Source organism: Chroicocephalus ridibundus, chromosome 9 (assembly GCF_963924245.1).
Source record: "Chroicocephalus ridibundus chromosome 9, bChrRid1.1, whole genome shotgun sequence".
Taxonomy (NCBI): domain Eukaryota; kingdom Metazoa; phylum Chordata; class Aves; order Charadriiformes; family Laridae; genus Chroicocephalus; species Chroicocephalus ridibundus.
This window is the reverse complement of record NC_086292.1, coordinates 38,297,638-38,321,207: the sequence shown is the minus strand read 5'-3', so window position 1 is coordinate 38,321,207 and position 23,570 is coordinate 38,297,638. Positions and strand designations below refer to the sequence as shown.

Genomic DNA, 23,570 nt, shown 5'->3' with positions numbered 1-23,570 from the left:
CACCTCCCACACCATAATCGCACTTGCTGGTGCCTGTGAGCCGAGAAGTGCCGGTTAATGTACTGGCCTCCCTCGCCTCGCGGGGGAAGCTCCCTGGCACCCAGGGAGGGCAACAACTCTTCGGTCACGGGGCAGCAGGTGCTGGTGGCACGCAGGGCTCCAGACACAGCTCTGGAGTGATCAGTCAAGGACAGGCTGTTGCATTATTGTTTCTTTTTTTCTTGAAAACGTCCCCTTTCACCACACAGGTTTAAAGGCAGTGTCATTAACCCTTTTCACCTGCCAGCTCTGTTAGCTGCAGTAGGACATGGCAGGGACTGCATCTCCTGCAGGGCCAGCAGGGACCCTCCCCACCCCTTTTCTCACTCATACAGGTAAGGAAGGCTCAAGTTGCCTCCTGAGTAAGCAGCAGCTGGCAGAAGGGCTCAGATGAGGACCAGTATGGGCCGGAGGCAGCCCGTGGCCTTGTACCTCTGTACTCGGCACTGGTGAGGCTGCACCTTGAGTGCTGTGTTCAGTTTCGGGCCCCTCACTGCAAGAAAGACAATGAGGTGCTGGAGCGGGTCCCAAGAAGGGCAATGAAGCTGGTGAGGGGTCTGGAGAACAAGTCTTATGAGGAGCAGCTGAGGGAGCTGGCGGTGTTCAGCCTGGAGAAAAGGAGGCTGAGGGGAGACCTTCTCGCTCTCTACAACGATCTGAAAGGAGGTGGTAGCGAGGAGGGGTGAGTCTCTTCTCCCAGGTAACAGGTGATAGCACAAGAAACAGACTCAAATTGTGCCAGGGGAGGTTTAGATTGGATATTAGGAAAAAATTCTTCACTGAAAGGGTGGTCAAGCATTGGAACAGGCTTCCCAGGGAAGTGGTTGAGTCGCCACCCCTGGAGGTATTTAAAAGACATGCAGATGTAGCACTGAGGGACATGGTTTAGAGGTAACTTGGCAGTGCTAGGTTAGCAGTTGGACTTGATGATCTTAAAGGTCTCTTCCAACCAAAATGATTCTGATTCTATTCTATGATTCTATGAACTAGTCTCTACCTGAGCCAAGGCACGGGGGAACATGCTGGTCACCAAACTACCCTCTCCTGGTGCCGTTGTCTATGCCGAGGGACTGCTGTAAGGCAGGCAGACCCTTGCTATATGCCCACAGAAAAGGTGGGAAGGATGGTAAGGCTGATCTCGCAAGAACAGGGAATTTGGTTTGTCTGGTTGCATGTTTTTTATGTCAGTAAAAAGAGAAATCTGGGAGGTTCCCCAAGACAGGAGCCTGGGGCATCCGCATCTCCCTGAAAACTGGTCCTTCTTGTCCCCTCTATGGTAACTACAGCTCGCACCCCCCTCCGGTCCCTCCTCCTCACCAGTGAGGGCACTGCAGCCTCTCCATCCAGGCAGTTTTTTCGTGTTGATGTTGTGTTGTAGTGTGGCAATGAAACGAAAGAGTTAAGGAAAAAAAGTGTTCATGCTAAGAGAGTTTCTGTGCTTTATGTACAATCAATAGTGCTGCTAATCACTTCTGAACATTTTCTATCCTTTTGTGCTCAACGCCATCATTAAAGCTTCATGAGAAATTAGTCACTCTTTGTAACTTGCGGCTGGTCCAGGTTTTGCCGTTGGGTTTGATTTTGTGAGCAGTCTGAGCCATCCTCCCCAGAAAGGGTTGATTCAAAAGCAGCCATTTCCTCTTTGAGCCATATTTCACTAGCGGAGTCTGGACTGGGAGTTTTCCCTACTTTATTGTAGCAACTATTGTATCTTTTAGGATTAATACCAGCTTTCATGCAAGAGGGGAAAAAAATGCAATGGCTGTGTCGAGCGCTCTCTGTCTCTCCAGCTCTGCCCATGATTTTCTCCTCCTGGCACAGGCAGGGCAGTGGGCAGCGTGGCCTCTCCTCATCCACCGCCAATGATTTCCAGCACTCAACAGGAGGAGAGAACGAGCCCGGGATCACCGTGAGCATGAGGAAGGTGAACTCAACATTGAAAACCTAGTGAGAGAAAAGACCTCAGCCAAAGGGGAGGACTGAGGCCGCTGTGCTGCTTTTCCCCTCCTGGCCTGCCCCCCACGATGCTGCATTTCTCTGCCCACCCCGCTCTCCGAGGCGTCAAAAAGCCATATGGAGCCGAGGAAACTCGTGCTGAGGGCCCAGGTATTTTCAGTGACTAAAATAAAGCCCGTTGGGCTTCTCTCACAGCCTGGGGTACAGGCAATGGAGAGAACGGCTCTCCCCACCGGGCCCGAGCTGCGGGGAGGCCGCTGGCGCAAGGCCGGTCCTTCCCCGCGTGCCGGGGGGCAGCGCGGGGGCACCGCGGCCCCGGTCCCGGCTGAACCCTGGCCCTCACCTCTGCCCGCGCCCCCGGCGGCGGCGGCGGCGGAGGAGGAGGAGGAGGAGGAAGGGCCGGGCCCTGCCGCAGAAAGGGGCTTTTGAGGGATTTTCGGCACCACCCGGAGGGTCCCGCCGCCCCCGCGCCCCCTCTTCCCCCGCCTCCCCGCGCGCTGAGGGCGCGTGAGCCGGCGGCGGGCGGCGATTGGCTGCCAGGCGCACCCCGGGGGCCGCCGGGCCGCGGCCGCCCGCCGAGCGCCATTCACGGCGCTGCCCGCCTGCACGCGCCCAGCCTCATTCACAAAAACTTCATTCATAAAAGCCGGCGGCGGCAGCGGCCGGGGCTGCGGCGGGGGCGGCTCGGGCGCTGCGGAGCTGCTGCCCCGCGGCTCTGCGGGAAACAGCGCCGGAGGCGCAGGAACACTCAGTGGTTTCTGGATTATGGTGCTGAAGGACTTTCCAGCAAGAATTAGCGAGCCTGACGCCGGCGCTGTGCTGTATTTTCCTTAAAATCCTGGGTTTGTGCCTGACCGCGGGGCGGGAGCGTCGCCGCGCAGGGATGCTCTTTGCCTTTGGGGCAGCCGACGATGGAAATGCAGAGAGCTGGGCACCTTGCGGGGCTCCTGCCGGTCTGAAAACGTGTTTGAGCTTGTAGCTCTCATGCTCTGCTTTGTGTGGAATAAGTCCTTTTGCTGCAGCCAGGACTCCGCTCTTAAAGATGCTACAACTGTGAGTCTTCAGAGCTAGGTGGGATTTCGTGCCTGGCTTGAGGCAGGTTTGGATAGCGGCTCTTCAGCTTAAGCTGCTGTACCACTGATGTGCTTTCCCGTATGCTGCTTTTATTACTGCTTACAAAATACCTGATGTCCATGCAGTTTTAAGCCTCGTCCATTGAGGAAAATAAACCACTCGAGAGGGAGTCAGCAAAAATATCCAATAGGTTTCTGTTTTTGAAATTGTTTGACTTGCTTGATTTCTGAATCATTTATCTACAAGAGCCAATTTATGCAAGAGTATCCAGTTACAGAACTGCCAAGGCTATGAGAGAACGCAGCCAGCAGAGCCTCGGTGGACACGTCCTGTATGTAGGGTTATTCAGACATCCAGGAATGCTGCACAGGGCTAAGTACAGCCGATTCAGGAATGATTCGATAACATCCCTAGATGAAGGTACACCAAATACGTCTTTAACCATCAAAGGTTCTTCCTCCTCTTCCCATTCTTCAACACCTAATTTACTGACGGAAGATGTCTCCTTGGGGCCACAGGACACCTGCACAACCCTCTGCACACTGATCCCCCGGATGGCTAACATTAAACTTGCCAACCCGTCAAATCTGCCAGGGCTGAAAAGCTTCTGTCTGGGAATGAAAGAGGTGCCAAGAATTAAACTCACGGAGTGTGTTACCATCCCGAGCAGCCCGACCTCACCTGAGATCAGCTGCCTCTCGGCATCTTATCCCCAGCCTGACCTGGACAAGCTGCCCCTAAATCCAAAGCCAGTGGGTGACTGTGCCGTGTGGGGAGCCGAGGAGGCCGCTCCTGTGGGCCGGCAGGACAGGAGCCTTGTGCAGAGCAGTGAAAGCGCAGGGGAGCCGGGAAAGACCTACGGCGTGCGGGTGAGTACTTCTCATGGCGTTGCCATTCTCTGACAAAGCGAACCGCGCAGGTGGCTGCAGGGTGACCTCTGTGTTCCCACTCCTGGAGCCAGTGCCCCAAACCACTGACTTCCCGTGTATCTCCTGTCTCCTGACGTACATAGGGCTGTGGTGTCAAACTGAGGGAGTTAAAAGGACCACAGCCGCTCCCAGAGGTAAGACAACATCCATTTCCAAAAGACTATCTTTAGACTCTCTGAGGAGTGCAGCTCAGCTGCAATTCAAGCAGGGGTTGCTCTGACCTGAAATGCACGTTGGAGGGAGAAGGAGGCCCATAAATATGGGTTCCCATCCCTCTCAGAGCAGCTCCCAGGCACTAGGTGAATGCTGGCCCATGCCACTGACGTATTTGTCACAGAGAGTGTGGGAGAGCTGCTGGGACCGCTGCTGCTGCCCGGAGCACCTCTCCTCCATGCCTCCTGCCCTGGGAGGTGAGCAGGCAGGATGCAAAAGCCACCCTCCTCGTTTGGGCTGTGTCTGATTTCTTGGTAATGGTGATATACAGAAAACCCTGCCTATTTCTTCAGAAGACACCCTGAAATAGCCTTTCTGGGTATTTTTCATATTGTAGACTGGGGTGGTTGTGTATCTTCTAATTAGTAGTCAGTGGCTGAGAGGAGACCGTGCCTCCTGGGCTCGGTGCTTTCACCCCTTCCACCTCTGCCACATTTGGGAGCTTTCTAATTTTCTTTTCCTCTCCGAATTTTACATTTCTGTGGCCAGACCTTGCTGTTTGCTAGTCATTGATTCCTTGTCTACACTCTGAACCTCTGACCCTGCACATTTTAGTGCTTACGCTTCATCTGCCAAAAGCACTCCCAGGCAAAAACTGCCCATTGCTTGCACGGAGGGAGCCAGTGCAGCCCACGGGGAAATGGCAGAGAAAGCGCTCTAAACCTGCTTCAGAAATGCTCATGTAATGGCCAGGCTGGCCAAGGGCACCTGTAGCAGCCCTCGTGCCTGTCTCTGACATGCAAGGGGGGCCACAGGAGCAAGCTGTACCAGTGGTTATTAACAAGAATCTATTCCTCCAAGTGAGCTGCAGTCAGGGTGCTGAGAGAGAGTGAGTGTGTGTGTAAGCTCTCAGTTTGGTGTACAGGAGGTATCAAAATGTGCCAGAAGGAGTAAAAAAACCACAAGCCATGCAAAATTTTTGTCTCCCATGTGATGGTTCACAAGCAGGAAAGTCTAAAGAAAGGTGCACGGCCAAGAAAAATACATCAATCCCTTTCCAAATACAGCAGAAGAGCAGGCAGATCAGAGGGAAGAGCGACATGGACGAACAGCTGTATTCACCTTTCCCCAAGCAGGAACGAGATGCCTGCCTGGCATCCAGCAGCAGCGGCACAGCTGGTTTGATGGGACATCGGCTGAAAGGTGACAGTGTCTCAGCACAGCACCAGCCACTGTGAGCGGAGCCACAGGAGGCCCTGGGACATTCACCCCGGGTGCAGCAGGTGCAGGGAGGGGACACATTATTTCATCACACTGGAATGTGTCCTTTCATGTTTACTTTTCTTTAAATTCTAGTACTAACGTGAGCAGTTGATGTTTTGATATCATCAAGCTGCTAAAATAGATGAATGAGCATGTAGGGTGTGACTTAGAGTGGCAGTGCAAGGGCCACTGCAGCTGCAGGTGCGACGCTTTCGGCCAGCCCACAGAAAGGCCCGCGCTGATGGATGGCGTCGTGATGCCCAGTGCCCGCCGTGCACGACCTGCCTTGTGTGCTGCCGTTTGAGCTGCGCCCAATGCAGTTGAGCTTGTGATGAAGGCTTTGAGGTACCTGTACGGATTCAAATACTGAAACGCTAATGCCAGAGGCACACTTAAATAATTCAGATTCTTGAACGGGGAGGAGCCGGTGAAGCGCAGGGGGAATTTCCTGGGTTTCTGTTGTGGCCGAGGGCTGAGAGCAGAGGCACTGAGGTGTCACCCACTGTGGCGCACATGAGCGAGAAAGGCAGAAGAAAGAGCAAAAAAAGAGAAGGACTTGACGGGAAGGTCGTGTGAAGCGGGGAAGGGCTTGTCCCTACCTGCTGCCCCCCAGGTTGTATTTCCAGTATGGTTTTCTGCTGGTCTTTCTGGAAGTCACCCTATTTCATGGGGAACCTCTCTGAAGGGGGGGTCGCTGTCAGGAACCTCCCCATGCAATGGGGAAACATTGTTTCCCTGCATCTCTCCTGCATCTCCTCACTCCTATTGCTCCTGTGGCCATGGACCTCAGGAGCCAGTCCCAGGAGAGCTGCAAGAGTGTTGCTGATGTGAGCCAAAATGTGTTCTGGCCAAACTCTTGGTGGTTTTTTTTCAAACAGACCCTTTAATCAAGTAGGTCAGTAAATAAGCAGCCTGGGGGTTTCAGGGCCTCAGCATCAGAGCATGGCCAAGGAGGTCGTTTCCCCAGGGACCACAAAGATACTCCGGGAGCTGGTGATGAAGCCTCAGCCGGGCTGGGAAGCAGCCGGGGGCTCAGGGCTGCAGTGTGGAGGGAGTGTGGCATGGTGGGATGGTCTCGCCCCCAGGCAAAGCGGGGCTGAGGGGCCAGGCGTCTGTGGGAGCTGCTCTCAGTCCTTTGCCCGGTCCTTTCCCCCTCGCCCTGGTCCTGGCTTTTCTTCCTGTGGCTTTCAAAGACACCTGCTGTCCCCATGCAGCTTCTCATGCCCTGTTAGGGACCACTGGGATCTTCCCAGAGACCATTTGAGGAGGAAAGTCAGGTCTATGTTACCGGGATTGCTGCTGCTGGAGATCTTTGACCTTAAAAGCTTAATTGGAGTCTGAAGAGGATTTGGCACTTCCATGGAGAGGATCCGCAGTTATTTTTGAAAGGCAATAATATGGTGAAGTAATGAAATGCCTTAGGGCAGAAGCTGTTCCCTGTGGACTGGAGCGAGGCAGACATTTTTCTTTCTGGGGCTGGTTCGAGAAGAGGCGATGCTGGGCTCATCGCACCTCCCTGGCAGGCAGCTGCGGCTGCACGTGGCTGGGGGTGACAGGGCACCTGTGTCACTGCCGGCTGTCACCTGGGCTGTGCTGAGGAAGCCGAGACCCATGACAGCCCCTGTTCCACTGAGATGCTCATGCAAATAACAAAGAGCCCAAATATTAATATTTTAATAGGCGCCTGGACAGGTTGGGACATATATATGTATATATATATTTAATCAGCTGCTAGTCCCTAGAGTAAAAGGAGCTTGACTGCTGCTAATGGAGGGGTTCAGAACGATGTGAAGCACATCCTGAGAGAGGCACATGGGCACCTGGCCCCTGCACCTGGGACCTGTCCTGCTTTTGTCCATGGAGGCTGCCACAGCTCAGCCCGGGGAACCTGCTCCCTGGCTCTGTGTGGGAGTGGGGTTCAGGGCAGCCCTCGCCCCGTCCCCAGAAGCCGCCAGCACCTCTCCTGTCCTCAGGGCAGGGAAATAATTGTGGTATTTCAGCTGCAGCCACTTGCCTGGTGCGCAGCACCCCGACACCGCACCCGGAGAGCTGCTCCGGCCTTGGCACCCTGCATCGCCCATCGTAAATAAATAACTACACGTGTAGGCGCAGCCGGGGCTCTCGCAGGAAGGAGATGGGCTCTGGTGAGTCACGGCTTCAGAGCCGCAGCTGTGAATCGTGAGCCGGGGGCTCGGGTGCCGGGGAAGTGCTTGCTCCGCTGGGCACGTTTTTGGGCCATTTGCTTTGTCACAGCCGGGAACACAGGGACAGGGTGGTTTGAACCAATTCTGTTGGAGCCGTGGCCTGAGTACAGTGCTGTGGAAAGTGGCTTTTCAGCACAAAACTAAAAAGAAAAGCAAAGCGCATGTGTGTATATATACATACACGTGTGTGTGTATATATATATAAAAATTTGTGGACTTTTCCCTGTGTTTTTCTCAAAATTTATTCAAAAATTGAAAACTCATGAATGAAAGGGTCAGACTTTGCCAGGAAAGTTTCCATTTGGGAAAAGCCACGTCTCGCTACCCCTCAGGGAAGAGACTGTGCCATGTGGGCAGGAGGAGCAGGACAGACCAAGAGCCTTTCTGTCTGTCCACACCGCTGCGGCTACTGGGAGGAAGATGAGAGCAGGGAGGAAGATGAGAGCAGGGGAAGTGTGTGAGGTGAGGTCCTCTGGCACTTGCCATCCCCAGAAAATAGTAGTGCAGGGGCTTAGGCTAGCACTGAAGAACCACTAGTGGGGTTTTTTTGTGTGCTTAATAGTCTTTGGGCTTTTTTCTTCCATGAAGCTGTCCAGTCTGTTTTCCAGCCTGTTCTGCCTGGGGTTTGTGCTCTCTCAGTGGTTCCCCAGCAGTACCCACGCCTGCGGTGGTGCGTGGCTGACGCTGTGGGCTGCCTTCACCTCTCCGCCTCCCTCAGGAGGGATGGAGAGCAGGCTCTGCCGGCTTCACTTTCGGCTCTGAAGTGGTTGGTGTTTGCTGGAGGAAGCTGGCGTGGTTTAGGTTGAGGAATGAGCTGGTCAAATGTCCTGCAGGGTGCAAAGCTCTTCATTAGCAGCCTGACCCGTGGCTGCTAATGGCGTTACGTAGCGCTGACCCAGCCTGGTAAAATGCGACTGTGTGTTGCAAGGAGAGCAGCCGAGCTGAGTGGCCGGTTGTCAGCGTGGTACAACCTGGGAGCTGACAGAAAGGTGGTGGCACGGCCAGGGTAGCTGCGGCAGTCTCTGGTTTCCAGTGGACGAGTGGCTTTTCAGCCCCAAAGCCACCACAGGCAGCGTCTAAGGAAGGACTGAGGAAACTTCCCCACCGAAGCTACAGTGACCTGTGTGTTGCTCCTTCCCCACATCCCTGGCTGGCTCCTGGTGTTGTCCGTGGAGGGAGGCCAGTGCTTCACCTTCCTGCCAGGGCGAAAGCTGGGGAATATCAAATCAGGTGTTACAACACGTGAGAGCGTGTCCCCGAGCCCAGCAGCCAGCCACAGGGAAGGCAGTGCTGTGGCTGTTCCAGGAAAAAGTCATTTTTCCTTGGTGTAAAAGGCAAAGGCCTATCTCCTTATAACTCCAGGGCCATTGTCCTGTCATGTGCCAGTGGCTGCTGCTTGCTTCTGCCTGGTCTCCCTTCCCGCCAGATCCATGGCAAGCTAGAGGGGAATTATTCAAGCAAATCAAAGTGAAACTCCCCCACTGCTCTGCAGCTGCCTGCCCTGTGCGGCAGAGAGCCATGTCATCCCCTGGGCAGACCTTGCCCACAAGGAAGGAGGGTGGTGGGAAGCTCAGAAACGGTTTTGCCCTCACTTCAAAAAGCACCTTGTTAAAGCCGTGCTGGGAAAAGGAATGCTTGCATGGGAGTCAGCTCCCCACCGCGCTCGTGTGCGCCCGGCACTGCTGCTTGTGGCGGGTTCCTGCCCAGGCAGCTGTGTTATGTCTTTAGGGAATTTGAACCTAGTCTCACATATGTTTGGACAGAGGCTGTTTTGTGGCAGCATGTTACCTGACTGCCTCTGCGAGCAAATTCTGTCCCGTGGATTCATTGTTAGTCGGCCGTGGGGTCTGTGGGAGCTGCTCTTGGCATTACGCATGAATTAATGCCTGTTAACTAATAGGTAAAATTGCAAGGCTGCAGCTGTGTTGTTTAATTAGGAGCTCCGTGTGCTGCTCCCCATATCATTCCTGTGGGTGAATCACTGGCTGTCATTCACGCTGGAGCTGGAGCCACTAACTGCGTTATGGCAGGGAATGAAATGAGACGTGGGTCTGGATTAGAGGGTGCCTGAAAAGCTTATTCACACAGGCCCTGCCTAGCGCCTTCACATCTCCTCCCACACAGTCCCTCATCCTGTTTGCAGTCATTCTCCATCATCTCTTGTAAACAGATGAGAAAAGACGTGTGCATCTTCAGTAATTGCCCTCCTCTCCCCCCACCTCCCTGCCATCCCGGCAGCATGGGGAAACGGCAGCCAGCCCCAGAGCACCCTCCGGATTCTAACACCCGAGAGATGAAGCTCCCCCAGTGCCGATGCTCCCCCCAGCCCTTTGCAGGGAGACAGGGAACAGTTTCGTGCACATCACCGTTAGAGGAGCCATTCCCTTTCCAGCAGGGGCCAGTGAGCCCTCTCGTCTCCCTCTCCCTCTCCTTTTCCCTCTCCCAACAGATCAGTGGGTTCAGCATCTGCTTTTGTTGTTGATGTCAAGGCTTTAGTGCTTGCCTTGTTTCAGTATTGGTAATTTATTTTTCTATAGGTAGCTGAATTCTGCAGTTATACCTGTCCTTGTTGCCCTGGGCTGGTTACAGTACCCTCGTGCCTGTATCCAGCTTCCCCCTGGCTTCCCCTTAGCAGCTCAGTGAAGCCGAACCATGCTCCCCTTCACGGGGCTTCAGAAGATGAAGCCCCTTCCTTGGATACCACCTTTGAACCCTCGGCATCACTATGGCCATGTTCCGAAACCAGCTGGCAGATAGCTTGAGCTCCTTGTGGGGCAGGTGGGTCTTGGCAACGGTGGCCATGCCGGGACAAGGGCTGCAGGCTGCTGCGGCTGCCTCTCCCAGGTGCTGCAGGAGGGCACCCGTGGCTGCTGCTCTGCCGATGCTTCAGCTTCATCCTCCCTCCAGCAGGAAGGCGGGAGCTGGCCTCAACCCTGCATCCCCAGATGAGCCCACTAGCTTTTTGTGGGAGCTGTGTTTGGGGTATACAGCCTGGGGAGCAGGGGCACCGCCTGAACTGGATTTGGGGTGCAGAGAAGTCTCTGAGACTGGCATTGCTCTTGTCTCCTGCCATCCCCTTTCTCTCGTACACCGGTCGTGCTGCTCGTTGGACTCAGCTATGGAGGGGTTAATGTTTTCCCTGTTTATTTGTTAATTATTTTTTCTTTCTCAGAGAATGTCTTTTGTTTTCTTGAATAGGCTTCTGGTATCCCATTGTCCTTTTATGTGCTCTGTGGGCTTCTCCCCAGCTCTGTGACCCCGACTTCCTCAGTCCCAGTCCCGCAGCGTCCCCCAGCCCAGGTCTCTGCTGGTTCTCTGTACCCTCCTACTGAGATGTGAAGGTTCAGCCATTACTAACTGTGCTGGTTTAGATAACCAACAGCAGCTAAAATAAATGAGGGATGCAGTGAGGTGCCATGTTAATGCACTTCCCTACTCAGGCTTTTAAAGGGGGGAAAAAAAAAAAGGTCTTTTGTGAATCATTGATAAGTTCAGCTTCATTCAGGGTCACTTATGCAAAAACCTAATATTGATTTTTCATCTTTGCTTAGAGTAGCTTCCCACGCATCTGTTCAGGATGCAATGGGGACTCACTTATCAGCATATGACTCACCTACTCCTCTAAATCTTTCTTTTCTCGAGGATGGAGGAACAGCCAACCGGCTCACAGGACGCCTGACCTTATACTTTAGGATCAGAGGTCTCCACTGTGCTACAAGCTGAGGCTGTAGACGTATTTTCCACGTTTGCTTTGTTCCCATTAAGCAGGAATATCTTTAACAAGTAAGATAGCTCTCAGAGTCCTTTACAAAGTCATTAAATGTTCATTAGGGAAGCAGTTCTGCTAACCCTTCAGATTCTTATTGATGTCCTTCCAGGGCTCTGACCTAGTTCTGGAGTTCTCCCAAGGGTTACATTGCTATCTGGAACGAAACCAAAATAGGGATAATACAATTGTTGTGGAATCCCTGCTTGACTGCACACATACGTTCTCCTTTTAACACACGCACTCATCTCTAAAAGATCTGAATCAGATACCTAAATCCAGCCCCTTCTGAATGGCCCACCAGAAAAATCGATTCACAGGCAAAGTGAAGAAGAGGAGGTGAATACAGTACCACAGTACCTTTCTCTGGAGCGAGAGTGTTTCCTCCATCCATTCAGAACGAGAGGACAGAGCACACATGTCCCTGCCTGGGATTGCCAGCCTGTCTGCTGTATCCCAGAGGCTTTGCCTTTCTGCAGGAGAGGTCTGCGCAGGCAGGCTGTCACTGCCTGAGCACTGCAGGATGCTCCCAAAAGCCCTTTTCCCTCCGGGAGAATTCATTGTGGAAGAGGGGATGCAAACCGCGAGACCCAGACCTACACCAGCCTTGTGAAATGGAGATGTCGGAGCACTTCAACAGCACAGAGATGGATATCAACAGAAACACTGAAAGGATTAGTAAGATATGTTTTGGGAGAGGTCAGCTTAGTGGATAGAGTTAGCCTAGCGCACTTCATTGAGATGAAAATGTTCCATAGGTTTGTACATAACATCAAAGGACTGACATGCCATCACAGTCTTGATGTTTCTGAAAATTAGTCCTATGCAAATCCCAAATGAGTATAGAAAAAGCCCCCAGCTCTGCCCCACACAACAGAAGTGTGGGAGTCAGCCTCTAATTTAAAGCAGGTCAGTTTGTAGTGCAGGCTCTTAAGAGCTGTTGCTATGAGCTGGAATTGCAGCTCTACCTCCTTCATCTTCTGCAGAGGTTATTTGTCATCAGACGCACAGCAGCACGGAGCCAGTGGTTTTCCTCATGCCTAGTAATGCCTCCTGCTCTGAAGGGATGTTCAGCTCCTCTGCACGGAGGCTCTGTGTGCATCGGTCCTGTAGGGCTCCCAGAGCCCCTCTGCTCCCGGGCAGTTTCCCTCCAACGTTCATCTATTCCTCCTGGCTCAGTGCCGCAGGCTAATCAGAGAGAGTAAGCAGAATTGGAAAAAAAGGAATGATTGGATTTTGTGTCCCCAGAATGCTTTACCTTTTTCTTGTGTGCTACGTTGTTGAAGGCACTGGTATCTTTATTGCTGTTCTCTACACTTTTCAGTAAAACAAGATCTATTTAGGAAGCAGCCTTAGGATGGCTGATTTTATTTTCCATTTAGGCTGTGGCTCTGCATATACTTAGTGGGCTGAAATCACATTTGTTTCCTTCTGTGATCCTCCTCTTACCTGCGTGCGAGGTATTAACATAGTCCTCCTTTCCCTCTGTCTCTCTCTTTCCCCCAGTACATGGGCTGTATTGAAGTGCTGCAGTCAATGAGGTCGCTGGACTTTGGCACGCGAACGCAGGTCACCAGGTAGGTGGTATCAAACGGAAATTCAGCGCAAGAATGAAAAGCCAGAGTGCTAATTTCTGCATAAAGCCAGGGGTGCGTGCCAAGCTCTGGGACAATTTTGAATAGGAGTCTGCATGTTTTGTTTTGGTTTTTTTTTCCCCCAAGTGATGATTTGAATTATTTGATCGTTACAATAGGCTATTTGCATTGGAAAATGAATTGTTTCAGCCACAGACCTAATTTCTCTCCCAGTTTTTGTTCCGGACGCGGGGAGCCTCCCCGTGCAGTCGCAGCACGGCGCAGACATTCCCGGCTAGCCGGGTCACCCAGGGCATCGGCTCAATCCGCTGGTGCTGCCGCGGCTGCGGGTGGCCAAGGTGGCGAGCCTGCCTGCTCGCTGGCCTCTCTGCCCCGCCACTTCCCACCAGCACAGAAAGTGCCATCGGTCCCTCCATTTAGCAAAGTCCTCTAATGAATTTTTATCAGCCGTATGACACTGCTTGGCCCCATCTGCACCAAGGCCAGGCTCAGCTGGAAGTGGCGTCACGAGGAAAACATGTTGAAATACAGCCATTTCCCACCGCACTGCAGGCCTAAGTCTCCAGGCTGCAAATCAGAAAAAGATAAATATTTTGCTCTCAGATACAACCGAATGTGGTTTAAATGTTAAATATTTTGTGGTCTTTTGAGAAGTTTGCAACTTCTGTTGCAGACTGCTGCCAGTCGCTGGGTGTGGATTATTCATATACACACCTGTGGGGTTGTTGAAATGTCCCATCAGGAACAGAAAAGCCCAGTTTTATTTTTACGTTTATTCTTGTCAATGCGGGAGTGTTTGAGTTCTCAAAATAAGCACCCTCGTTCCAGCTCGCAGCGCTGCGTGCTGCTGGGATGTGCTCATGGTCCAGCAGCCAGGACTAATGCTCCGCTGGGCAGCCCAGCAGCCGCCCGGCATCCCGGCACCTCCACAGGCTTTTTGGAAGGGTGGGTGGGTGCAGAGTATTTTGGCCCGGCCTTACACCTGTTCCCTCCTCCCCTCAGCTATTTTCCTGGCATGGTTCGTGCTGAGGATGCCAGGAGTGTGGCTGAGGCTTCCTGCGCCTGCCCAGCTCTTCCTTCCTGCTGGCGGGTGATTTACAGATGCTCTTTTGCTTCCTCAAGTGTTCCTATCAAAGAAATCCTGGAGAAAGGAAAGGAACATGAAGAGATAAGTGTTAACATTTTTACCTATTGGCTCCCAGGCTTATCAACTAAAAGGAAGAAACTGAAAAACTTGAGTCCTTAAATGCCTATATACTGCACTCAAAAGCTGCCCGATTTGTTTTATATTCATAATCGGCGGTTGTTGACATTTACAATCAGCATAAGCGCGCACTCCCCCAGTTCCTGCACGTGGATATGAAGAAGTGCCTGAGATACAAATACACTTCCCTCAGCCCAGCCGTTTACCCACCAGAAGGAGCCACGTAGCGCACTTGGCGCCAGGCTGATTGCTCGGGACTGTCAGACCGAGCCACTGGATTCTTCAACAGCCTCGGCCAGAGAGCGAGGTTATCTCCCATTTGCAAGACACGGAGAACGTACGCTGCTACGCTTACAAAATAGAGCTTTGGATGGTTTGTCTGGAAAATAAGGACATGAATTACTGTGGGACAAGAGCTTGCCAACTTAAATTTGGCCCAAATAGTAAGGTTTTGTTAACTGGAGCTGTGTGAAAACTTAACAATGGAAAGATTTCCATCACCTAAAAAATATGCCACTGCTGACCTTAACGAGCTCTTTTGTGCATGAGAAATTCAAAACTTAAACTGTTTGCAAACTGAATGCTGAAGTGCTGAGCTCATGCATGCAAACTTTAAAGTTTGATCGATTACAAGCTGACTGGAGCAAAGATAACATTGATTATTCCCCTATTGTTCTCCTGAGGGAGTAAGTTTATAGACGGCATGCACAATGCACCAACCAAGGAGTTATTGGAAATGATCCCATTTTAATCATCTCTGTTATTTGTACTGGGGGTAAAAAATATTTTTACTCCGATGGCATTTCGCTAAACAAAGAGGCATCTTCTGTTTTAAAGTGATGTAGAAAGGGTCTCTAATTATGTCTCCTTCCTGCCTTGCTATATGTGTATTTGCATTCTTAGTCTCCCGATCTCTAAAATTAAAGATAGCATTTACCCACCTCACATGAATGTTGGAAAGATCAACAAACTCGTGTTTGCCAAAGTGCCGTGAGGAGTCAAAAGAGATGAGCGTCGAGGATTTATTTTCTAGTTTCTTGCTGGACTTGCATTTTCAGAGCCACTCCCCAGGCACAGGCTGGCGGAAGGCAGGCTGTGGCTCCTCCAGCGCTATGAATGCCTGTGGGGTGCAGAGATGCCGTACGGCCGAATGGCTGCAGCGTTGCAAGGGAAGGGCTGGGCACCGAGGTGCTCTGCACCCTCGGCAGCTGTGTGGTGAGGAGGTTGGCAGAGGAGATTTGGCTGCAGCAGTTTTCTCTTCCAGCTCTCCACTGTGCCTGCCTGTGACCCAACTCACGCGCTCTTAGGACATCCCTCCCATTTTGCAGAAATTTGTGATCCCAAATTCCATGTAGATGACAAGAGTAACACCGAGAAATAGCAACGAGGGCAACAGGTTCCTCTGCTTGAGGGGCTTTGTGTTTTTTTGAATGGTCACCCATACATGTGCTGTGCCTGCTGTTCTCCGCACCTGACGTGTTCGGGTTGTCGCCCCGGTGCTGTGGTAGGTCCTGCCTTTGCTGGACCCTGACGTGCGCTTCCCTTGTCCAGCCCTTCAGCTCTTTTCCTCTTGCACGTCTCCCACCTCGGTTAAGTCAAGCTGATTATTAGTCATTATATTTGGGCATTTGTGGGAAAAGGGATTCTGTATCCCAGGTTGGGGCATTAACTTGAAATTGGTCAGGCAGCGAAGGATGAAGGGCGTCTGAAACGTGCTGCTGGGTTGGGCTGGGGGAAGAAGGCTGACTTTGTTTGGAAGATTAATTTCAACTTTGTTGAGACGCACAATCCCTTTCTGTTAGATAGTGTAGGCAGAGCCCTAGATGCTTAAAAGCAAATCTTCAACAGCATGCTTGCTCGCTTACATCAGCCCATCTCTCGTCTTTTACTCTCATTTGGGAGAACAATAAACAAAGCGGCTCACTGTTACTGCCAGCGTGCCGTTCTCCTTCATGCTCTTGGAGAAGCGTCTGCAGTGGGTTTCACTCCAGAGGTGCAGACCCAGAGAAAACCTGTCGCCTGTACAGCTGAGCTGACCTAAGGGCTTATGGATGCCAAAAATGGGCCTGTCCTTGTCACCTGCTCCCACCCCAGTGCTTGCTGAGCCCTCGCCAAATGGCTGCAGCCCATCTGGGTGTCTGCTAACCCAGCGGGCAGAGGGAGCAGTGCCCTGCAGGGATGGGGGGCTGCACCAGGCTTTTTGGGGTGCGAGCAAACATTCCCGGTGCTGCTGGCTCCCAAAGTCACTGTCCCAGTTCGGTGCGTCTCAGCCCAGGTGGTGAGGAGCTGCCCACAGCTGTGTGCTCAGGAGCCTGCGTGTCCCAATCGAAGAGGAATGGTCCTGCTTCCCCTTCCCTGTGCTATCTCCGGGATCCCACCGAGGTGTCCCCAGGGAACTGTGCCAGCCTTGATCCTCACTGAGTTGGTGCCCAGCAGAATGACCCCTGGGAAACTCCCCCTGCAATGGATGGGCATCTGCTGGGGCCAGGGGCGGGACCTCTGCGGTAGGTCTGCAGCTGGTGACAGCCCAGGGGACCAAAGGGCTTCAGAGTAATATTTTTAAGGATGGCGAAAAGAGCTGACCCAAATCCCTTCCATTCACTACGGAAAGTGAAAACTGTGTCAATGAAACAATGACCTGTTTATGTAATTGTGTGGGCACTGCAGGACCCAGACAGTGATTCCACTTCAAATGGCAGAAGATGCCTGAGGAATCGAGGAGCAAGATTTTCTTTGCCTTAAACTACAACAACAATTTAAATTCCTCACAGCTTTCCCAGTTTCATTCCGTGGCTCCCAGAGTTGAGAAGAGCTGCTGCAGGGTACACAAGGGGAGTTATCTCATTCAGGGTGATTTAAAACAAAGAAAAACCAAACCCCAAAGTGTTTTGCTTTTGGATCAATGACAAGAAGAAGAGAAAGAAAACGCAACAACATGACTGGAATAACAGGGCCACATTTTCTGCTACTGCCTGAGATTTGGAAGATATCAAACGGACAAGCAAATGCCAGAACCCATAAGGCTGCACATTCATCCAGGGACAAGCTGATTAACTCCACGACCTATGCACAGGTATATGCCATCCGGCAGATCTAAAAGCAAAGACTTCCCTGAACAATTGGTTGAAAATGAGTGGCTGTAAGAATGAATTAATGGCAGATTTCCAGGAAGAAAGCACAGATACAGTAAATCCTATTTCAGTTTATCATGGGCATAACCAGTTTATTTTCTGCCTGCCCCGTGGAAATGACTGAAGGTTAGAAGTGTTCCAGTTGTAGCAGCAAAGTGCTACCAAACTGCTGCTTTTTACGTCTTTGAAATAACACTAGAGGAGGCTTGTTAGATCATCTGGAAAACCACCCAGAGATACGCAGTAAGAAATGTCTGCGAGAAGATGATTTCCCCTACCAAAATGGGGTAATAGAAACTATCAAGTAGAAATGATTTGCTTACTTTTTGTTCCCGTTTGCAGAACAAGTGCTTCAGAGCGTGGTGAAGTGGGCAGTGACCACTCCGGCTCGTGCAAGAACAGGGTCCACTGCTGGCAGCTTTGCCTACAAGTCCTTATTCCATGTAGGCTGCCTGTACTCATTTGTCACCAAAATAGACGACTTCCCTGTTTTTCCAATTTGTTCTGTATCTGGTTTTCTTTCTAGGTAGAGCTAGACTTGAAGGCTCCCGGTAGCCTTAATGTCTTGGCTCTGATTTTAATTTCCTTTAATATTGAATGAGAAAATGAGCTCTCATTTTCCAAGTTGATTATTGGAATCTGCAAGATCATCCTGCAGGATGCCTTTCCCATTTATTTTTTTCTTAGTTTTGGCCTTTCTGCTGGTAACACCCAAATAAAGCAGGAGCTAAACAAGAAGGATATCAGGAAATTGCTTCAAAAGCATGTTTTCAGCTGTGCAGGAGGAAGTGCTTTGCTTTAAAAGGCTAAAAAAAGGCAATGTTTAAAAGGCTGGGTTTCTGACCCATGTTATGTGGCCCATGGTGATGCTCCTCTTCTTCCCTGCTGTTCTCACTCAACGTATTAATCACATTTTATTATTTTGCCATGGGTGAGGTCTCCATTCATTTGAGAGTCTCCAGGTCGAATTTCTCAGGATGTTCTCCTGCAGGAATACTTGATGTAGCATCATTGATCTTCAGTGCTTTAAGAACGTAGCCCGTCAGCGTAGCAACGTCTATGGGGCACTGAGCAGGGGGCAGCAGCGATGCTGTGGTTCACCAGCACCATGCTGGCTTTACATGTGGTCTGATCTGCTCCCCGGGCATGGCGCGGGGTCCTGGGGGGACCACATTCCTCACCGGGGCACCTCTGCTTCGTGGGACGTAGCTGGCTGGAGCCTCTCACCGTTGTGTGGTCTCCTGGTATTTTTTAGCCTTTCTGAACCAAAACTTTCTCGGGAAATGAAGCCCAGTGGCGTGTTCCTCCCACATATACACCAGGATCTGAAACAGACAAACTTTCCTAACTGGCTTGTTTCCTAATTAGCTCTTTGGATAATAATTCAATAACATAAACAAGTAATTAAACAACCTAATTCCCTTCCCCTTAAGAAAAAAAACAAAAGCCCAACCCTCAAAAGCCCAAGTCTGAATTCAGCTAGGAGAGAAAGCCTCAAAATAAAACCACCCAATATGGGAACTGAAGCCTGTGAGGGTGATGGGGACCAGCATCCCAGCTCACCCCGGCAGCTCCACTCGCCCCGGCAGCCCCACTCGCCCCGGCAGCCCCACGGCAGAGAGCCAGGGCAGCCGGGGATGCTGGGGGCTGCGTCTCAGAGCAGGATGGCCAGGCAAGGTTAAGGAAATTTGCTGAGCACATCCCAGCCCAGTAAGTCACCATTTTCCCTTTGACTTCAGTAAGTATCAGTCCGGGAAAGCCTGTCACTGCCAGCAAAAGGGTTTTTCCCAGCGGCTGTGCTAACCCCAATCAGGGAAATCAAATGCTCCACCATATGTCCAAACCAGTCACCTGCTGGAGCATATATCAGAATTTTCTTTGTTCAAGTGTGGAAAATAGGTGCAGTGCGCCACTATGTTATATTAAAGGTGTAATTTAGTTGTCTGTGATATAGACCAATAAACACTGTGAGTGCTTTATACCTTCCCCTTCTGCTCCCCTACCTGAGAGGCGCCTGTAGAGAACAGTGGGTGGCTGGAAAGGATGTCTAGTTTGGGAAATACCTGCCAGAGATGGAAAGAACTGAGACCTCAGATTTGAAAAAGAATGGGAGAAGCAGATGATACCTCCTCCCCCACCCCCGCCCCGACTTTTTTTTTAAGAGCGAGAAACCCCAAACACCAGAAAGGCAATCAAGGCACCCAGCTGCTCGAAATAAGAAGGATTAAGGCAGGGAGGATCCCCTCCCTGTCAAGCAAGGGACCTATCAACTGTACTGAGAAAAAGGATTTGGATGCATTAGATTGTTTGAGGTTCTTGTGCTTAGTTGATTTTTTTTTAAAAAAAAACCCCAAAGTTTCATTAGGTGAAACTGATGTGTTTTATGAAGAAAAAGAATCAACCCAAACCAGGCTGCTGAATCATTGTATTTTGTGAAATAGGTTTTGGGGTTTTTTTTCAACAGTGGGAGGAAAGAAGAAAGAAAAACAACTGTGAAAGACCTTGCAGAAGATTTAAGCGTTCATAAGTGGGATGATAACAATAAATCGCAGGGTTGCTGGCCCTGTTACAGATGATGCATGTGAAATGATCCAAGAGTTTGTGCTGTATTTTTCTATTTGCAGGGAAGCAATAAGCCGTCTGTGTGAAGCTGTATCGGGTACAAATGGAGCTATAAAGAAGCGGAAGGTAAATACTGTTTTAGCTGAACGATTAATTTTCTTTATCTGCTTTTGGTAAGCTGGATACGTGGTTCCCTTCAGTCCATGCTGGAGTTAGTGCACATTAATCCACCTGAACTCGGTATAACACGACAGAGCGCTTGTAGCAGGGTGTTTAGCCTGCTGGGCTCGGGGCCGAGGCTGTGCTGTACCTTATTTTCTTCCGGACTAATTCTTTGCCCAGAGTTCCTGCTCCTACCAGCCTTCGCAGTGCTCAGTGCTTTACAAGTTTTAGCTTGTGGCTGGTAAAATGTAGGAGGCCTACATTGATAGCAAAAAGGAGCTCATTCACTGTGAGGGTTACCCTGATTGTTATTTATATAAAAAAACAATTAAACACAACTAAAATGGTGGTGTTTAATGCGTCGATCATTTATTTAATAACTGGGATGCGGTGAGGGGCAACGTCAATGGCTGCTGTTGGGTCGTGTCCAGCGGAAGGTACTGATTTCCTTCTGTAACTGTGGGGCTCGGGAGGAATGAACAAGCTCCTGAAAAATGAATACATGAGAGAATTTCTTGATTTACTCAGAAACGCTTCATCCCTAGGAAATGAAGCAGAGTTCAGCAGAAAATTACATGTTCTGAATTACTGAGCCAGCTATAACATTTAGCTCACTGGGATTTTGCTTTAAAACTTTTTTTCCCATTATTGACACAAAACCCATGCCTACAAGTATTATATACAAAGCTGATATTTGTTAGAAGTTCTATTTGCATTTGATCAAGCCATTATCCTTGCTGCATTGAAATTCTCAATAAGATATCGTAAAATCTACTTGACTTTGATACATTTCTGCCCCTGACAGACTCGGCTGACAGCCTCTTGCTTTTGTTTCTTTATTCAAAGCCTCCAGTGAAGTTTCTGTCTTCTGTACTTGGCAAAAGTAACCTTCAGTTTTCTGGCGTGAATATAAAGCTGACCATTTCAACGAGCAGCCTGACTTTGATTAATGTTGACACGCAGCAGGTAGGATACATATAAATCAGTGTCCTTTTCTCCACGCTACTGTATTCTCCTCATTTCGTGGCTTCTGAAGGAAGGGCTGGGCGCTTCAAAGGGAAAGCAGCACCTTTTAGTCTTCTTGTGCATGCCTTGGTGAAGCTGAATTATATGACGCCTCCGAATTTAAAAATGAGAGCACTTTGGAGGAACTGGGACATGCAGCACATGCCCTTTTTGTTTATGATGCTGTCCTCCATGGGGAGGGATTCTTAAGCACTTGGCAAACTGTTTCTCTGTGTCTCTGCCTGTACAGTGCCTGATAAACAAGACACTAGTCCTGACTGGAGTTTCTGACAAGTCCTAGGGAAAAAAAATAATTGATACAAATAATGAGTCAGAGCTTGGCTCTGGTGTCATTCAAAGCTATTTTACAGCTGGGTAATGTATGTGCATAATCAGTTATACTATGCAAAGTCTCTGGGCTCCGTCGAGGTGTGTTCCCGAGCTCCTGGATCTGCCCTGGCAGTGGGGTGCGCTCCCTTCTGGGCAGATGTGATGAGGAGCTTCGTGCTGCCCACCTAATTCCTCCATCAGCTGTTGGCTTCAGCTCCTGGCACGATCTCGCTGGGGGCTGGCAGCGGGTTTTGCTCCGAGCTGGAGCAGGAGAACACCAGGGAGGTAGTTTTGGCTGACTGGCTCTGAGGAGCTGACGCCGTGCTGAGTGTCAGGCAGCTCTTGGGGCTTCCAGGGCACAGAGGTCTCCTGTCCCTTGGGCCCCCATGCTAGGAAGGATCTATGGCACCAGTTTTCCCTTCCTTTCAGGAACAGGAGCAAAGGGCTTCCCTACACCAGGTGAAGCTCTCGGGGCTGGCTTTTAACCTGTTCCTGTTTGTAACAGGACTAAAAGCCAGCCGGGCAGATCTCTGTCCGAATGCACTGATGTGCCCTGTCACCGCACACGCGAGCGTGCAGGGGGCTGTCTTGAAATTATTCCTGGGTCTTTCATTACTAGACCTTTGCTAATGGGAAATGCCATTCATTCTGTTCTTGCTCTGCCACCACGTTTCATCGTGTTCCCACCTGCATTATGTATTGCACTTGATTTTATAATAACGAACAGTTTGTCTCCAGAGATGAGGTAGCGTTTGAAACCGTGAAAAGTTGATGGTTGACTTGGCTGGTGGAATCTCTACCAGGTAACAGTTTGGTGCTGGTGCTGAGAGAGAGTATGGTCAGAGTATCAGTGGGGCCTGTTCATAAAAATGCTACCAATGTATACGCCACGCATTTAAATAAATTAAGACGAATTAATTTTTCAAGGCTTCGTAAATTCCTCCAGTGTATCCCGTTATTCCCCTTTCAAAGTCTCGTTTAGCTTCATACTGACCAGGTTAGAAGTTGGTGTTTGAATTCATTCTGGAAACTCTTTAAGGAAGATTACTCAGGGATCTAGACGTTACTAAACAGGAATGGGTAGTCTCAAAAATATCCTATTTTTATCTGCTTCCTTCACAAATGATTTGTGCATGTATTAATGGATTGGGTTGTCATGAGCTTAATTGCTTGCTCTATGAAGATATATGCTCTGCTGTTTTCTAAATGTGTGGCACGTGAGCATGTTTAACTAGTTTGTCATGCTTTTCAGATTATTGCCAACCATCACATGCAGTCCATCTCATTTGCTTCTGGAGGTGACCCAGTAAGTATTGATTTACAAGATATATTTCCGCAGGTATAATGAAATTATTATGAGAATAGAAGTACCTGCAAATATTTTGCTTCATCCCTTCCTATCCACAAGCACTAACAGAGTACGCTGCGCTTCTGGATCACGACCAGCAATACAAGAAAACCGAGGGACTGAGACTGGAAAGGAGATGGAATAGAGACTCAGTGGATCTTTGATAGATATGTATAGTTAACTTCCCTGTTGCCTGTCAGTGAGCCTCAGTTCATACAAAAGCCCTCAGGCTTGGGGATCTAAAAATAAGATACAAACACGAAGACAGGAATTGCATCAGTGCTGAGGTCCCTGCAATCCAATATCTGTCACAAAAGTGTTCAGCACTGGCACATCCAAATTTTGAGTGAAACGAACAGCTCCTATGAGACAGGTGTGGGATGACCACCTTCTTCCTGCAGATATGGGTTTTTCTCCTAGTATCGTAGTCATGAAGTCATTGATATTTTCAAGCAAGAGGTTTTCTATCCTCTTCCAAACTCTTTATTGCAATGATTGTAAGCAGGGAATTTGTCATCCATAAACATGCCCAATTCCCTCTCTAAATCTAAGCAAGCCCAGCCCTGCCGGTATTCTGAATTTCACATTCCACATGGTATGAAAACAGTATTTTTTTTTTATCAGTTTTGAATTTTTTGCCCTTCAATTTTGTTAAATGTCTCCCTGTTCTTGTGCCCAGAGAAAGGCCCTGGGTCATGCTCTTGATAACACTGGGGTGGAAGCCAGATCCAGCTTGGACAGGAAAATGACAGATCTGCCTCTTTGGATTTAGGAGCAGGCAAGGAAAAATAGCTGGGAACCGGCCCTGCGTGGCTGACGGATCTTCTCTGGCGGGCCACGTGGGGGATG

At 50.2% G+C, this 23,570-nt stretch overlaps 1 protein-coding gene across 3 annotated transcripts in view; it reads left to right on the top strand.

The window, feature by feature from the left end:
• The first annotated feature begins 2,616 nt into the window (after positions 1–2,616).
• SHC4 (SHC adaptor protein 4) overlaps positions 2,617–23,570 on the top strand; it is a 34,838-nt gene continuing 13,884 nt past the window's right edge. For 2 of the 3 annotated variants that reach the window (XM_063346880.1, XM_063346877.1), the window contains exons 1-5: positions 2,617–3,938; positions 12,891–12,961; positions 19,939–20,002; positions 20,885–21,004; positions 22,626–22,679. In XM_063346880.1, the coding sequence (XP_063202950.1) occupies positions 3,360–3,938; positions 12,891–12,961; positions 19,939–20,002; positions 20,885–21,004; positions 22,626–22,679 (888 nt within the window). In that variant the 5' untranslated portion in view covers positions 2,617–3,359. The remainder of the gene's footprint in view (positions 3,939–12,890; positions 12,962–19,938; positions 20,003–20,884; positions 21,005–22,625; positions 22,680–23,570) is intronic. The other variant, XM_063346878.1, reaches the window with a different exon arrangement.